The sequence below is a fragment of the Sesamum indicum genome, linkage group LG3 (genome assembly GCF_000512975.1).
Source record: "Sesamum indicum cultivar Zhongzhi No. 13 linkage group LG3, S_indicum_v1.0, whole genome shotgun sequence".
NCBI lineage: Eukaryota > Viridiplantae > Streptophyta > Magnoliopsida > Lamiales > Pedaliaceae > Sesamum > Sesamum indicum.
Window position 1 is genome coordinate 13142878 of NC_026147.1, and position 16418 is coordinate 13159295.

At 33.1% G+C, this 16418-nt stretch overlaps 3 protein-coding genes across 12 annotated transcripts; 2 read left to right on the forward strand and 1 right to left on the reverse strand.

The window, feature by feature from the left end:
• LOC105158224 lies at positions 518–3536 on the forward strand. The gene is made up of 3 exons (XM_011074895.2): positions 518–809; positions 1930–2040; positions 2949–3536. The coding sequence occupies exons 1-3, from the start codon at positions 693–695 to the stop codon at positions 3156–3158; spliced, it is 438 nt and encodes a 145-aa protein (XP_011073197.1). The 5' UTR covers positions 518–692; the 3' UTR covers positions 3159–3536.
• LOC105158225 (probable N-acetylglucosaminyl-phosphatidylinositol de-N-acetylase) lies at positions 4438–10062 on the reverse strand. 9 transcript variants are annotated; one of them, XM_020692712.1, is made up of 12 exons: positions 9876–10061; positions 9345–9411; positions 9016–9210; positions 8757–8817; positions 6714–6784; positions 6016–6131; positions 5894–5938; positions 5725–5805; positions 5469–5536; positions 5087–5135; positions 4797–4957; positions 4438–4697 (listed from the first exon to the last, which is right to left on the reverse strand). In XM_020692712.1, the coding sequence occupies exons 3-12, from the start codon at positions 9122–9124 to the stop codon at positions 4631–4633; spliced, it is 828 nt and encodes a 275-aa protein (XP_020548371.1). In that variant the 5' UTR covers positions 9125–9210; positions 9345–9411; positions 9876–10061; the 3' UTR covers positions 4438–4630. The 9 variants fall into 9 exon arrangements, with proteins under 9 accessions (XP_020548371.1, XP_020548372.1, XP_020548369.1 ...); XM_020692713.1 differs by lacking the exon at positions 9345–9411 and having other exon boundaries at positions 9016–9172; XM_020692710.1 differs by lacking the exon at positions 9345–9411.
• LOC105158226 (40S ribosomal protein S15a-like) lies at positions 14015–15730 on the forward strand. Of its 2 annotated transcripts, none has more exons than XM_011074901.2 (4): positions 14015–14128; positions 14837–14985; positions 15075–15235; positions 15414–15730. In XM_011074901.2, the coding sequence occupies exons 2-4, from the start codon at positions 14853–14855 to the stop codon at positions 15510–15512; spliced, it is 393 nt and encodes a 130-aa protein (XP_011073203.1). In that variant the 5' UTR covers positions 14015–14128; positions 14837–14852; the 3' UTR covers positions 15513–15730. The 2 variants fall into 2 exon arrangements, with proteins under 2 accessions (XP_011073203.1, XP_020547958.1); XM_020692299.1 differs by having other exon boundaries at positions 14033–14128; positions 14840–14985.

Genomic DNA, 16418 nt, shown 5'->3' on the forward strand with positions numbered 1-16418 from the left:
TCGCAAATTTGAATCCATCAATACCTAAGATTGCATTTGGATTGATAGATGTGGATTTGATATAAAAATTTAGAGAAAATATTTCAAATGGCTCTATATGAAAAGAATTTGAAATCCGTCGAATATTCAACAAATTAGAATCAAAAGATTTGAAATTCTTTAAATTTATAATTATCCAAATAGATTTAAAAAAATTATTATCAAGAATTTGAAATTCATAATTTCAAAAATTTCAATCTAAATACAATCGAAGTGTATTTCATTTAAAGTAATATGAATATTATTTAATAAATCTATTTAAAATCATTTACAACATATATATATATATATATATCATGAAACATTTTAGTTGTCTTTATTGGGAGAGGTAAAAAGGAGAAAATACTAGTGAATATGGGGGTAAAATATATTTAAGTTAGTGTTCGGGGCCAAAATGTAAAGATAGTAAAATTTTGGGGAGAGAAGTGCTATTTACCCTTAAATTTTGCTTCAATAAACCCCTAAAACCATCTGAAAATATTATTTCATGGAAATCTAAAATTGGCTTTTGCAGAAACTTTGCTAAATTGATGAAAGAAATAAAGATCTCAGTGTGAGAGATGCGAAAACCCATTGCAGTTTATTCCTCACAGGATTGATTTGTTCGTAGTAGCTTTTTTGAATTTGAAGAAAAATAGGAGAGAATTGTAGAGATGGATAAGCTATTGGAATTTGGCAGAAGAGCGATGTTCTATGTTAGGGTTCTTTCTGGGTATGAAGAGCGCAGAATCCGATCTTACAGATTGCAGCTCCAGCAACGGCTCCAGCAGGTTTCTTTTTTCATCGTCAAATTTTCTTCTTTACTGGTTTTTTGGCTTAGTGTCTTTCTTTTTATTGAATTAAGAAGGACGAAAAGTTGTGCGTGCAGGCAAAGTTCATGGAATTTGTTTTAGCTGTGTTCATGAATATGTAGTATCTAATGAATTGTGCTTTAATTTTCTCTTTCCGAAGAGAAAGTAGAATTCATAATTAAACTATAGGGTAACATTATGTTTTTTATTGTATTTTGGTTGATGAAAAGTGATGTAAGTAAGATTGTTCTCATTTAGTTAATTTGCTGCATATCAATATGTGATAACATCTCTATAGAGAATGTTACTGAGCTCAGGCTTTGTTTGTGGTCTTTATGATTTGGGTTTTTGGTCTCGGTACATTTTGGTTTAATCTATTAGGAATAGATGTCCAGAAAATGGGGTTTTTGTGGATTAAGAGAAGAATGATTTTCATCCCAAGATATTTTGTGTTTACTTCTACCATTTCCGGTGGTTAAAGGATCCATTTTTTCAAAATTTTATATATCAAAGTGGGTGCAGTTGTAATAAAATTTATGCATTCAGATTCATCGAAGAAGATGCGTGCAGTAATTCTACTTGCCCCTCTGGCCATTTTTCTTATTGAATTTTGACTTGGGGTTTTTCTGAACTATTATGCTATTTTCCATCTGGATTAGGTTCTGATGCCTAGAACTTCATTATTTTCTTACTCTTTGGAAATATTTGCCAGTTAATTTCTAGGTTGTAACACCTATATTACCTTACAACTAATGAGATAAATGAAATGATAATAAATATGTTGCCCTCTTTTAGTCTTTGGAGAAGATATGTTTTGCAAGTTTTTAAGCACAATAATGACCTTGGTCTTAAGCTTTTAGTTCTCAAATTGAAGCAACATACACTTACAAGTTCTTCCAGGAAACTAAGTGTTGTATATGAGAAAATGCCATGATCAAATATGTTAAATGTCAAACTAAACAAACTAGAAACATACAAGCTTGTAGCTTTCAGTTACGAAATCTTATGTACATGTATCTGGTTGTATGTATTTATGCATTTAAGACTCCCACAATCCTTCTTCTGCATGCTTACTTTCTTATTCCATCTGTTTGTCAAGGCACAAGAGAGGAAAGCTGCTCTGAAGAAGGTTCCTGAACAAATAATTTTATCAGAGGTCCGACGGATGGTTGAGGATATGCAATCTTTGAATAAGAAGTTAGAAGAAACAGTGAGTTCTTCTCTGCTCTTAGTTTCATTACATGGCTCTTAGTTATGCCAACTGGCCCCATAGGATGACATTGGCTAATGACCGGATTTTGACAGTGAAGTTCTTCAATGTAAGAATATTGTGAAACTCTTTAGTTCCTTGTTTCTTCAAAACAGTAGATGTAGATCTGAGTTTTGAACATTTGAATCCTTGGAATCTGGATTATATAACTTGGTCATAAGGGATCTTCACTTTTGGGGAATGGATATTTAACTTGTGACTGGTGAAATTATTTTGGCAAATATGAGGATGCTGTAGAGACATTCTTGTTCTCTTGCCAATGAAAGCGTAATGGATAAACTTGAATATTCTCATTTTTCTGTGGATCTGTATGTCATAGTACTCAGTTTGCTTGTTGGGTCATTATCTGTTATCTCAGTTCAAGACACAGATCGGATGTTGTATTCGTAGCCACTGGTAAAGCACAGCAGGACACTTCCAATGCATAAACTATGGCCTCCTTCTCTCTGTGATAGTCCCATGCCCTGATGTCCCTATGACAACATGCACATCCAAGTGCTCTTCTTTACCTCTGAATATTCTTACCTTCTTTCCACTATCTGCTCTGGTGGTTAGCCTTGCGGCCAGATGAGATTAATTTATAATGACTGCTCCTATCCAGAAAAAAGTAAAAAGGAAAAAGTTATAGAATGTCTGCTTGAGCTGTACTTTCAGCAAAAGCATTAAGAGTGGTAATTACGAAACTTAAAATCAAGTAAAGTTATTCATGTAGTTTTTCTAGATATTTGTTGCTCTCTCTCTCTCTCTCTCTCTATATATATATATATATATATATATGTATCTTCTATAGCAGCTTTTTTCTTGCTCAATTGTCAGCTTTGGTTGAACAATTTGATGATTCTCCACAGGAGGCAGCCATTGAGGAGTATTTCAAACCAATTGACAAGGAAGCAGAGTACATAATGAAAATGCAGCTCGAAGGAGAGGAGAAGACGATGAGGGAGATGATGAAAGCCATGCAAACACAAGCTTTACTCGAGAAAGATTTACAAAATTCTAAGACAGACCAACAAATCCAAGAATCAACAACAGCAGATAAGCATGCCCAAGTTGGATAAACTCCTTTGTGCTTCCTGAAGATACTTGGCAAGGAATTATGTAAAATTTTTATGCTTATTAGCCCATTTCTTTGGTTGCATATTGGACCTGGTATTACATGTCAACAACCAGGTCCGCTGTTGCACTAACTTCGTTTTTAAGCGTCCTTGGGGATGTTTGATGTGATAACAATATCACCTCAAATGCAGTTGAGTAGCAAGCTGGATTTTGAGTCTGTAGATGTCATTTTAGCGCAGAAAAAGTCTACGTTGTACGCCATTAATAAAAGCTTGTGTTATGCACATAGTGTTTTGCCAGTTTCTCATATAATTGATGACTAGCATAGCACAATAATGGAATTCTTGGAATTATTTATGTAATTTTAGTTTTCTCCTGAATTCTTGTGGAGCTGAGAATTGTAGAATTCATGGCACCATGTTTTGTGTTACTTTTTATCCATGGCCTACCATTTAGTTTTTGGGCGCTCATGATCAGAATGGTTGATTGTCACAGCATCTCATCACATTCATCAATCTGTAAATATTGAAGTTAGATTGTGGGAAATAGACCATTTTACATAAAAGATCAATAAAATATATCATGTACATACATAGACCAATTAGATTGTGCAATAAAAGATAATATTTTATTTAAAAATGTGAAATTACGTTCTCCTCCAAAAAAGTTCAAAATTACACTTGCACCCTCTCTAAAAATTCATTCTTTATTCTTAATTCTTAATCGTTAAGGTTTGAACGGAAAATACTGCCATTAACAAAAAAATTACATAAATTTCTAATTTTATTCCCCATTTAACATTTTCATGTAATGTAATAATTTTATAATTATAAGAAAAAATTATAATACTCCATACATATCTATCGCATTTAATAATATATACATAAAAATATTAAATAAGAGATAAAAATAAAAATTTATATAAATTTTTTACTACTAACATTTTTTGTCTAAATCCTAACAAAAGAATGTCAGGTGTAAAGGAAGAATTTTCAGAGAGGATATAAGTGTAATTTCTAAACTTTTTTTTGCAGAAAGGTGTACTTTTATATTTTTAGAGGGGATCTAAGTGTAATTGATTATTTTTTTCTTACTCTTGAAGCACTAAAATTCGAAAATAACGTTTCCGATTAAATTGTAATGAGCAATATAATCCATTCTTGTTTTATGAAGCAGATAATTTCACTTACGTTCCACTATAATTTGAAATCATTTTTCCAATTGACCTGTCAAAAAACGCGAATGAAAGAGAGAACAAATAACTTCCAGGGGAATAGACCGGAAAATCAAAGGGTTGATTGCTATAAGTATCACCTTCATGATCTGATTTCGCACCCAATTCATCAAATATCAATCACATAGTTCAGACCAAAGCAACTCTAAAAGTACTATTTATTATCTCTAACTCTATATAGCAACCACCTCGATTCAATGGTCACCAAGTAATTGGAGTTCCAACCATGCAGACAGCTACTTAAGCAATTTTCTTGAGTGTGTTAACGTATGTATAGCTTGAAAATGCCACGAAAAGTTTCCGATACCTGCAAGAGAAGTAGAAACCACTAGTGAAAATTAGTGATGATGTATACCAAATATGATTTCTTAGAAGTAGTTAGTGTCAAAGAACTAAGCAGACAGACCAAACCCATTGGCTAGAATGCTGAGCCATTGCATCGTAACTTCTGCGGGGATATAAGTTGAGCAAGCAATGAGATTGTCCAGTTTTCAGGCATCTGCCTAATAAGATGGATAACCAAATATCAACTGGCCCAATGTACTTGCGCACTATGTTAGTGCTTACCTGAAAATGATGAATTAATTACCATGAATGTAGTGAAATGTGAAGCTAGTCACAAGATCGAGGGAGGTTTAGGTACTGTCCTAAGAACTGGTAGACGGACATACAGATCAAAAGTGAGAAGGGACTTACAAGCTCCCATGCCTCAAAATGTCTTCCTGAAGTATCATGCACTAGCTTTCTAAGTTGTATACAAAAAAGAGAAAAAGGAACTGATCAGTTTCAAGTTCTATGCTCCATGTCATCAGACATCATTGGAGCTAATTTCAGAGCGAATTAATTGATCGAATACAACTGCAGATCAGGCGTTTCAATACGCTCCTTTTAATATAAAGAGGAGCAAAGTGATGTATCTGTCTCACTGTCAGAGATCCGAAGGCTAACAAGTTGCTCAAGAAATTATCAGCATTTCCTTATTAGTCTCCTACCTAAACATATGAAATAGTTTGTAATATAGAGACTTCTTTCAAACAACCTATGCCGACAAAGCAGGTATGAATTCGACTCAACTTACCTTACTCCTTGATGTACGTCACAGTGATTACAATGTCCAGAGATACCATACTCATCAAAGGTAATGATCTAGAAAAATAAAACATAAGAGTTATAAGCGGAAGGCAGAATAATCTGCAGTGGGCAGATGGATGCACACAGTAAGGTGAATACCATCAACTCGGGTCGTTAAGCAGCAAGTCAAAAACCAGAAATTTTGAACATGAGTGCCCATTGAACAAGAACTTACAGAAATTATTGACAATTTAAAATCCTACCAAGTCAATAGAATGGGCGCTCATTTCCTTATCGATAATGCTTGACAATAGATTCCAGTCCCACACTTTGCCAAAACCATCCTGATGACAAGAGCCAGATTATATTAAGATCGCCACACATAAGCAATGCAAATAGCATGTGTAACTTACGAGACCATTCAGAAAGAACCTGCAAATCCTGATGGTCCAGAATATATACTTGCCAGGTTGGAATCTGCATAAGGTAAAACCAATCACCAGCAAGTGTGTGAGGCACAGAAAAATATTCACTGTACACCAATAAAACAGAACCTTGAGAACAGCAGAGGCCAGGTAGAGCTCTTCTTTTCTAATACTTCCCATGCCATCTGCATTGCCTACACTTGCAACAAGTATCTTATCTTGTACTCTGAGAATATTGACAAAACCTAAGAGATACTCTTCTTAAAATTAATTATCATCTTCAGAGCCAAATCTTGTTCCTAATCAATGTAACAACTACATTTGTGTCGTAAAGAAGGTTAAAACAGCAGGCTGATAAAGTTGATGATTTGATTTTTATGAATTCACGATTTTCCTTCAAAATGAGCAAACATGCCCACCAGTCCTTAGCAAACTTTCAAAGGCACTTTCTTGCACCTTTTTTCCCCTCGAAAGAAACTTTCTGAGAACTCGTAAAATAATTCAAGTTTATAAGTAGGAGGCAAAATCATTTAAATATGGAACAAAGGAATTAACAAAAAAAACAAAGCACTTCATCACAATATTTTAGTCTTGTTAATTCAACTTATCCCTAATTCATTGGAACACAGACAAAGAAACCCGCATCCATTTTGTAAAGATTTAGAAATGGTGAAGGGTCCATTACAGGCATATACCAAAATTTCTGTACAGTATTACAGTTACTAATCACCGGGGGGGGGGGGGGGGGGTCTGGGGGCAAAGAAACATGGGCGACGCGTGGGGGGGGGGGGGGGGGGGGGGATATCCTGTGACATGAACAGCATTACCAGTTGACATGCACAGTATGTGCACATTATGACCCTCTGAAACCAGGTAATTGATAACCGGAGCAAAGAACCTGCAGACACAGTAAAATATATATACACAAAATCTCAAATGTTGAATATTGCCATTAACTGGATCACATGAAACACAAGTTAAGAGATGTTCTTTAGAAATGATAATGATAGCCTACTTTATTATAATGCTTTAAATATGTATAGTAGTTTGTTTATGTTACACAAAATCATGGAACATTGGGTCCTACCGAAAGGTCACTACATTTTGTGTTATATAGATAGAATTCATGAAGTTGTTTATTTAACTTCCAAAAAGAGTACAATTCTGGAATAAGGCCAACCAATGAAGTTCAGGAAGCCTTAGGTCTCCTGCATCAAGAATTAAGTGAAACCACATAATTTACTAGAAGAATCAAAAAGAGAGTATCAAGGTTGTGCTTGTCATCCATGAAATGTGAGATTTTTCCAAAACATATTTCAAACAGATTTTACTACTTTAACAAATCATATCATATCAGTTATAATCAGTACATTTTATTGTGAGCCAACAATTAATTTTTATACTTTATCCCACATCCAAACACACATTCAAGATTAATCCCCATCTCATCCAAACTCATCATATCTCATTTTTCTCTAATTGAGATGAAAGGCCATATAGTCACAACCTAAAGTTCTCATGATTGTCTGATGCAGTCAAACCCTCTAATAGAACTGAAAGCAAGAATCCTAGAAGTGCCAATTCTCTTCTCATTGCTTTCTTGAATTTCACTTATGATCCCTTTGGAGTAGACCTGAATAGATATCATTCAAGGCTCAAAATCTGAATTTATCCAGCCCATCAATACTGAAAGCTTCCGTAATCGTTCAATATTCTCTCATATACGTTTGGACAACCCAAGATATTGTTCGTCCAGTAAAATCTATAAATTCCCTGAACATTAAAACTTAAATCTGTTCTTCACAAAATCTTTTGCGATTGAGAGAAAACTGATTGGCTCCATTCTTCTGCTCTTCACATGAAACTGTGAAGAAGTTCTATAATCTCACAGCTTATTAAACACAGATGTGTAACCTCATAAATTGAGGACAAAATTGTGATGTAATAATTTTGGTGACATAAAAGGCGCAACATGTGAAATCATCAACTTAGGGGGTTGATAACTGACTAAGCTAGTTCGAACACAAATGTGGAAGCTCAAAAAAGAGACTATAGCTTGTTTATGCACCAGATTCAAAGAGAAGGTCAGAAGTCACCACAAAAAATTACAGCTTTAGCAAATATTTGCTCCTGAATACTTCTTATCACTCTTCAACTGCTGAATATCAATCTATAAATACCGGAGAAAACTGCACAATATTTACTATGGTACTCACTATTTAGAACCTAATTGTTACTATGAGTCTCATCAAGACAATGCAATTCTGCGAAAATAAAGGATTGGGAGTAAGCTAGTCTTGAAAGAGAGGAAGTTGTTTTACATAACCTTCGCTGAAGATTGTGCTGCAGGTGGCTATCAAACTAAACAAGCATGATGGCCAAAAGTAGCCTATGCTTTTGTTCTGAACTCAACAGCACAAGTAAAAGAATAGCCACAGCACTATTGACTCCTTGCTTATGTCGTTTTCAAAGCTTTCTCATAAATAACACCCCTCTTTAAGCAGTGAAAATAGGTATTGAAAATTTCTCCCATCAGCTTGTCAAAGTTTAGCCTCATTTCCTCGTAATTGGCCTTCAAAATATGCTTCCAATAGAAAATTACCAAATATAATCCCTCTTGCAGTGCATTAAAATGGCATTCAACCAGCAACAAGTAAGAGTCACGGGTTTTTGCAAGACAATGGACTGGGATCAATTTTTTATTGAAAATTTTCATTAATCAAAGGAATAAAGACAGCAGATAACCACCAGAAACACAGAAGGATGTATGAGAAAGAAAAAACAAAAATGCTCAATGTGGTTAATGTATAAATTCACTGACCCATAATAGTTTCTCGAAATCAAATAACACTACAGGAATTCAACCTTACATAGACTCATCATCAGGATGCGCAATAACTAGCAAGACATTTCTCCTTCTGGTACTCCCGCCTGGCATCAGAGAAACAAACAATAGTGACTTAAAACGTTACCACCGAATACATTTATAAACATGCAACTAGGGAACACTCAGCTTCTCAAGGAGAGAAAATTAAACAACCATCATGAAACGTAGCCATAATGATGTAGCATATCACATTGTCATGCATGCTCATATGTGTGTATATAAGGCATACAAACCACAAATACCTTCTTTTAAGAATGTAGATTTGGAGGCAGAGGAAGATCCCTGGAGAATTTTGCAAAGAGAAGCAACCCAAAGCACAACCACTGATAAGATTAACGCTACCCACGCCATGTCAAACTCTTGATCCAAATACCAGACAAAAGATCGTGCAGTCTATTACTGTGACATTTCATCAGACATCCTCACGTCAAGATCCACTGCCCAACAACACCATAACATACAGAGCCTGAATAAACCAAAACAGCATTTCAAAGAAAATTAAACAATACATATACATAAACTAGCAGTCTTACGACCACATCATCGAACCAAAAGAAATTTTTGGACGGACATGTGGGTCGTCCACTGTATGCCCCATAGCAATTCTTGCCGGAATAACCAAATGGAAGAGAATGCTCCTGCATTAGCTGAGTGTAGAGGTGTAAGCGAGCCGAGCTCGAGCTCGAATTTTTTTTTTTTTGGCTCGCTCTCGACGGGCTCGAGCTCATAACGCGCGGCTTAAACAGATCATGTATCCAACAATTTCAGTAGAAAGCAACAAACTAAAATATAATAAAAAAACAGGATGACCACCTAATCAATGAGAAGACAGTCGTCCCCTTTACACTATCTTATGCTCAAATTCATGGGCCAACACAAATGGGCAAAATCAGAATACACAACATAATCTCTTACATAAATCGGCAAAATAATCTTGGCAAATAAAGTATTTTCAATAAGTGCAACCCCTAACTTCATACACAGCAGCAAATGTCGCCCATACACCACAGCAAACGGCGCCCATTCACAACACTGACAACAACAAACGGTGCCCATACACAAGCCGACGGTGAGACAAAGAATATGAGAAGAAATGGCAAACCTGTTCGTGCTCTTGCTTGGCCGAGTGCCGACAACAGCAATCGTCTTCCTCGTCGCCGCTGGTAGATGGATTGGAGCTTGCAGTAGTTGGTTTGGGGCTAGGGTTTTAAGATTTAGATTTGGGGAGAAAGAAATTGTTGAGTGTCGTGAGAATTGAGGAATGGGAAGAGGGAGAAAGAAATTTTTGGTGCGAGATTTGAAATTTATGCTTTGTATATTTTTTAATAAAATTATATTATTATAAATAAATAATATGAGCGAGATTTGAAATTTATGCTTTGTATATTTTTTAATAAAATTATATTATTATAAATAAATAATATGAAATATTATTATATACATTATAGAAAATATTTAATATATAGAATAATATTTTAATTTATTATTATAAATATAAATTACTAATTAGTTTAGTAGTAATGTAATCAATAAAAATATAGGAAATATATATACATCAATTTATCAAAATACTTGCATATAATTTTATATAATTATTAATATTAATAAAAGAAATAAACATAAGTTAATTTTTTTAAAGTTGTTGATCTTATTATATACAAAATAAATAAATAAATAAGAGACGAATTTCTTAAATTAAAATACAAAATAGTGATTGATCTCATTATATAATTAAATATATCAAAATAACAATAAAAATAATTAAAATAGTTCAGCAATTATTAGGACTTGTCAATTTAAAAAAGTATAAGAGATAATAAAATATAACATAATTATTTATATATGTCATATTAAATAATTATTTTAAAAAATATTAAAATTTACTAAATTATTGATTAAGCTTGTTTTTTGTATAAAGATTAAATGTAGTATAAATAAAAGTATCATAGTTTACTATTATCTAAAATAAAATATATGATAATGATTAATAATTAAAATATATGATCAATTTTGAAAATAAAATTAATAAAATATTGAATATGGAATTAAACATATAATTTTATTTTTAAAAAAAAAAAAAGCTCGAGAGCCGGCCTCGCGAGCTTATGAATAAATAATATTGAGCTCGAGCTTGTCCTCTAGCTCAAGTCGAACTCAAAATCGAGTCGGCTCGCGAGCTCTTGACTCGTCTGCCACCCCTAGTTGAATGGGTGTTGGCATATGTTACCAAAAAAAAATCGACACACATAGTTTTATAAATCATAACTATGCGTAGAATTTTCTTAATCATTTGAAACTTTCATGAAGTAAATTGACTAATTATGTTGAATTTTTTAAAATATTTTATAAATATCGTAAAGCAAAAGATTAAATGTATTAAATTTTTGGGACTGAAAATGTAAATTTGTCAGTTGTTTTACGTTGATATATACAAGTTCTTTTTTTTTTCACTAAAATCAATACAATTTGATTCCTATCCGCAATTGAAAACCGCCCATAAAAACTTATTTGAATTCGGTTCATATGAAATTTGTATATTTTTATCATAATTACAAATATTTCTCAATTATTTGAATTATTAAAAATAATTCTTTTGAACTACGACCTAATAGATATCTTCTATATTGGACTATCACGAAAGAGTAATTGTTGGACTATTGTTTTTTCTTCATTCCCTAGCTTGAGATTTCTTCTTCCCTCTTTTTTCTTCGTCGCCTTAGCTTGAGATTTCATTTATTGCAACGCCTATGCTCCACCAACGATGTGTTCGAAGGCCTGTTGCTCGGCTTCACCAGCAAAAAAAAATAAAAAATATTGCGGCCCGTCCCTCAAAACCAAACTCTCACTCAGGGAAGAAAGGGGACAGTTATTTTGTTAGAGGGGACAATGATGAGATGGGTGTGATAGCTGCACAGTTGGAGATATGATGGAGAAGAAACGACTGGAAATAAGAGAGAGAATTGCGAACAACGATATAATCTGTTTTTAACAATGTAAAACAGTTTATAACAATCTAAAAAAAAGCCAAATATTAAATCAATTTCGAAGATGGACGGAAAATGAATCCAAACATATTACTAATTTCACAAATAGTAAATTGATGTTGACCAATTTGTCATTATTCTAGAAATTCTTTCTTTCTGGGTCTTTTCCAATATTTATCAATATTTTAATTATTGATAGTAAAGAACCCAACAACGCAATTACTAGCGTATGTAATGTCTAATGTTTTTATGTAAAAAAAAAAAATTCATATAGTCACCAAGAATCTAATCCTAATTCTAATGACAATTTAGTTTATCCTAATTCAGAAAGTGTTTGGCTAAGTTTTTTTAAAATATATTATAAGATGTTAGATTTTATTTTAAAAATAAACTCTTAAAATATTTGGATAAAATAATATGTTAAAACTTATAAGATACGAAAACATCTTATAAGATATTAGGCCGTTTGGCATAATAAGATCTTTTATTCATAAAATGACCAAAATGAGCATGATACTATTAGAATCAAATAAATTATTATTTCTTGATATATTTTGCTTTAATAATTTTTAAAACGCTTTTATAAATAGTTACATTAGATTGATAATATTTTTACAATAAAAAAATAACGAATTATTACCTAAATTTTTGAATAAAAATAAAATATATGTACGTTCATACTAGTCGAATATTAATAAAATAGTCTTTTGTAATAATCTGTTTACTTATTTTTTTTAGCCCATTACGCCTTGGGTTGGCCCAGAATAAACCCACAAATTTGTGTGATTGTAATAAAGGCTTCAAGTTGGTGATTATACAATCACTTCGGCAGCCCATTTTCTCATTTTTTTTGTTCTTCCACTTTTGCCATCCATTTTAAGGTTTGCAATGTCCCAATTGCCCTTCTTTTCCAGTTATATTACATCCTGCCTTGACACAAGTTGGCTTTACATTTACCTACTTCACCTTCCCCAAAATTTTCTGTAGCAAAGGTAGGTGAACATGGCCTTGGTCTCCATGTTTCTTGGTCCTTCCCCACCATGTTTTTTTCCTAGCTCAATTTTTCTACAATAACAGCTTAATCTTATTTTTATGTCCCTCGTTAATATTCGTCGTCGACCGTCCATTTTTACAGTATTATTTGATTTTTTTTTTTTATTTATTGTGCAGGCGAAGATAAATTCCTCAATAATGTGCAATTGTGAAATAGTATTTTGTATGGGACGTGCATTTTGCCTGGGACTTGCATATCGGGTGGTAGGTGGTCGGATGAAGGCCAACGATGACATACAATAAAAAAATGTAATTTGATGAAAGAAATTTTAAATCAAAATATAAATATCAAACTTATAGTGAATGACATTTGGAGTTGAAGAACTGGTGTTTCTGGAGAATTTCCCAAATTGTTCTATTTGGGGTTAAAAAGGTAATTGGCATTATGATCTATGTGTTGATTTTATGTGATTAGATCTTGATTTTTCCTGACAACAAATTAAAGTGTCAGACATCAGCCAATAGATATGACATAGGCTCAATCGTCCTTAACGAGTGTATCATGTGTTACTCCTACCTTTTTATTTTCGTAATCCCAAAAATAAAATAAAATAAATCATATGCTTGATAAAGTGCTTAGAACTAAGAATGGGGGTAGCTAATAATTTTAAATGTTATTAATTTTATACTAATCTTAATATCAACTTATAGATATTGTAGTTGAATAAAAATTTTAAATTAATCAATATATTATCAGTACAGAAGGTATTAAAATGAATATATTATGCATATTATTAATAGTTAAGGTATTTTTGTCTATTTTTATTTAATTTAAAACATATATTTATGAAAAGAATATTAAAATTTTGTTAAATTTAAAATAAAGTTACTGTTTGTGAAAATTATGTTAACATTTTCTCAAAATTAATAAATTTTAAACAACTAATAAAGTAAAAAAAATTCTAAAAATTACAATTTCTTGGAGCAATTCTTTTTAGAAGTTTTATAATAAAATTTAAAAAGAACGTTAAAAGTAAATTGTAAAAAAAAATTAAAAATTAATTTACCAAAAAACTGAAACTTGTTACAAGATTTAAGAAAATTTAATAATTTCTGAAAATCTTTTAAAAATGCAGGAAAAGAAAAAAAGATTTTGAACACTTATAATATTACAATTATTGAAATTGCATGAAAAAAAATTAGCTCAGTAAATAACATATTCCGAGGGGGGTAATTATGTAATTTACATTAAAAGAAGAAAACCCCCGACTATAAAGTCCAAACCCTAGCACTCTGTTTCTGCAGCTCCCTCGCCTCCTCGATTTCGTGTGCGCTGAAGTAAAATTCACACAGGAGGGCCGGCCGCCGAGGTTTTCAGGTAACTTCTTCGACTTGATTGTGTAGTGCGATTTTTTGTTTTTATTCGCGTGTAAATCTGAGTTTTCCTATTCTTTTTCGCGATTATGTTGGTGTTTCGAAAATTTCGGCTATGTTTCCATCTTCAGTCACTCGTGCGGCGCTGAAGATGATGTGTTGAGACAATGTGAATGGATGCTACTCTAATGGTGTATTTGAGACCCATAAAAATTGACGCATGAATATTGTCTGTGTGTTCTAGGATAAATGGTGGTTTTTTGTATTTGTCTATGTGAAGGTTCTTTTCGTCCTTCGTTTCCTATTTATCTTCACCTTGGGATTCTTAGTTCAGGTCCGTTTCTTCTGGAAATCGTTAAATGGAAAAAGTTGTATTGATTGGACATTTTTGGAAGATGATCTGTTGGTATGTTATGTTGTATCCGCTGATGATGGTGACGTTTTTTGTATGTTGCTGCACCTGTTTCATGTGGGAATATGACTTTGTGGAATGTTTCATCAGGGTTATCGAATTGTTCCTATTATTCTTGTGATAATGCTTTAAATATGTTGCAGTACCGGGAATGAATTATGCGTTGTGTTTTGCTTAACGAACTTGCCTGTCTTGGTGGACTGTATATAAGATTTTATGGCCCTTTGCTTTGTGTAATTGGGATGAGAGTGTAGAAAGTAGATCATTAGCTGTTTTTAAAGCTTCTTATGATTTTTTCAGCAGCTTGGTTTGAAAGATGGTAAGAGTCAGCGTCTTGAATGATGCTCTAAAGAGCATGTATAATGCTGAAAAGAGGGGAAAGCGGCAGGTCATGATAAGGCCTTCGTCAAAAGTGATTATCAAGTTTCTTCTGGTCATGCAGAAGCATGGTTTGCTCCATTTTATGTATAACACCTGTTTTTTTCTTTAATTTCTTACGCATTTGCATGACTTGTTTTCTTTTGGATCGGCTTTACAGGATACATTGGAGAATTTGAGTATGTTGATGACCACAGAGCTGGAAAAATTGTGGTTGAATTGAATGGAAGACTAAACAAATGTGGTGTCATCAGCCCACGGTTTGATATTGGTGTCAAGGAAATTGAGCCTTGGACTGCAAGACTGCTCCCATCGAGACAGGTAAAGGAAAACATTAAACTTTGATTTTCTTTGTTAGAACATGCCCAACTTAGTTTGCTAAGCTGGAGTAGTCAATAGCTTAATCATCGTCTTAAATTGATAAAAGTTTCTGAACTACATCGATCAATTTTGGAGTAGCCTTCTATCTTTTTAATAGTATTTGTCTCTTTGATTGCAGTTTGGTTATATTGTGCTGACAACATCTGCTGGAATCATGGATCATGAAGAAGCACGTAGGAAAAATGTTGGGGGTAAAGTACTTGGGTTCTTTTACTAGGCGTAGTATGAGAATTTTCTGTCGAAGTTGCATTTGACAAACTTTACGCCTTCTTTTGAGTTTTTGTGATGTAGTGCAACATTTGAGTTATTAGTGTTAGAATATGTCAATCCCTTTTTCCTTTCAGATACAAATTACATGATTTATGTGATGATGAACAAGTTCCTGGTTTTGACAGGGAGAGCAAGCCATTTTATATGAAGCAATTTGTTTTGTCATTTCCTTTACTATTGATTACAGTTGCCTTTAAATTGTATTGGCATAACTTTTCATTTGGGGAAGGCTGCAAAGCCACATGCATGTTGTTAAGTAATGAGCTTGGTTGTTTGCTACTCTTCATTTCTGCAGAAGTACCTTAAATGATAAATTTCTCTTTTACTTTTTTGTTGACACTGTCAGATTCTGCATGTTCATGTCCTTCTCTCTAAATCCACAGAATTTACTCCCATCATAGTCAGAAATTTGATATTGCCTGTGATTGGCCTTAATGAGGATGCGGTCACTACAATGCAATAACTTTTTAATCTTGGAACACAATGTTCCTTTCTGTTTTTTGGATGCTTTTTCTCTGTTTTCTTGCAATAATCTCATGAGATATTCCCTTATCTACTCATATAATGGGCCTGCAAACATAATTTTTTCAAACCCATTTTGCCCATTTTCATAATTTTCCCCTATGTTATTTGATCGAGGATTTGTCTTCTCACTCCTCTGCATGGTTCCACAGTTTAATGAATTGATGCTCATGCTTCATTCTATATTCTTGATCTCTTGACGCATGACATCTAAAGTCTATTCATGATGTCTGTTCTCCATCTCTTGACATTTCTTTTATGGTCACATTTGAGCCAAGTTTTTACATTTCATTTTTTTCTTAGATGTACTAGACGAAGATAATACCTACTA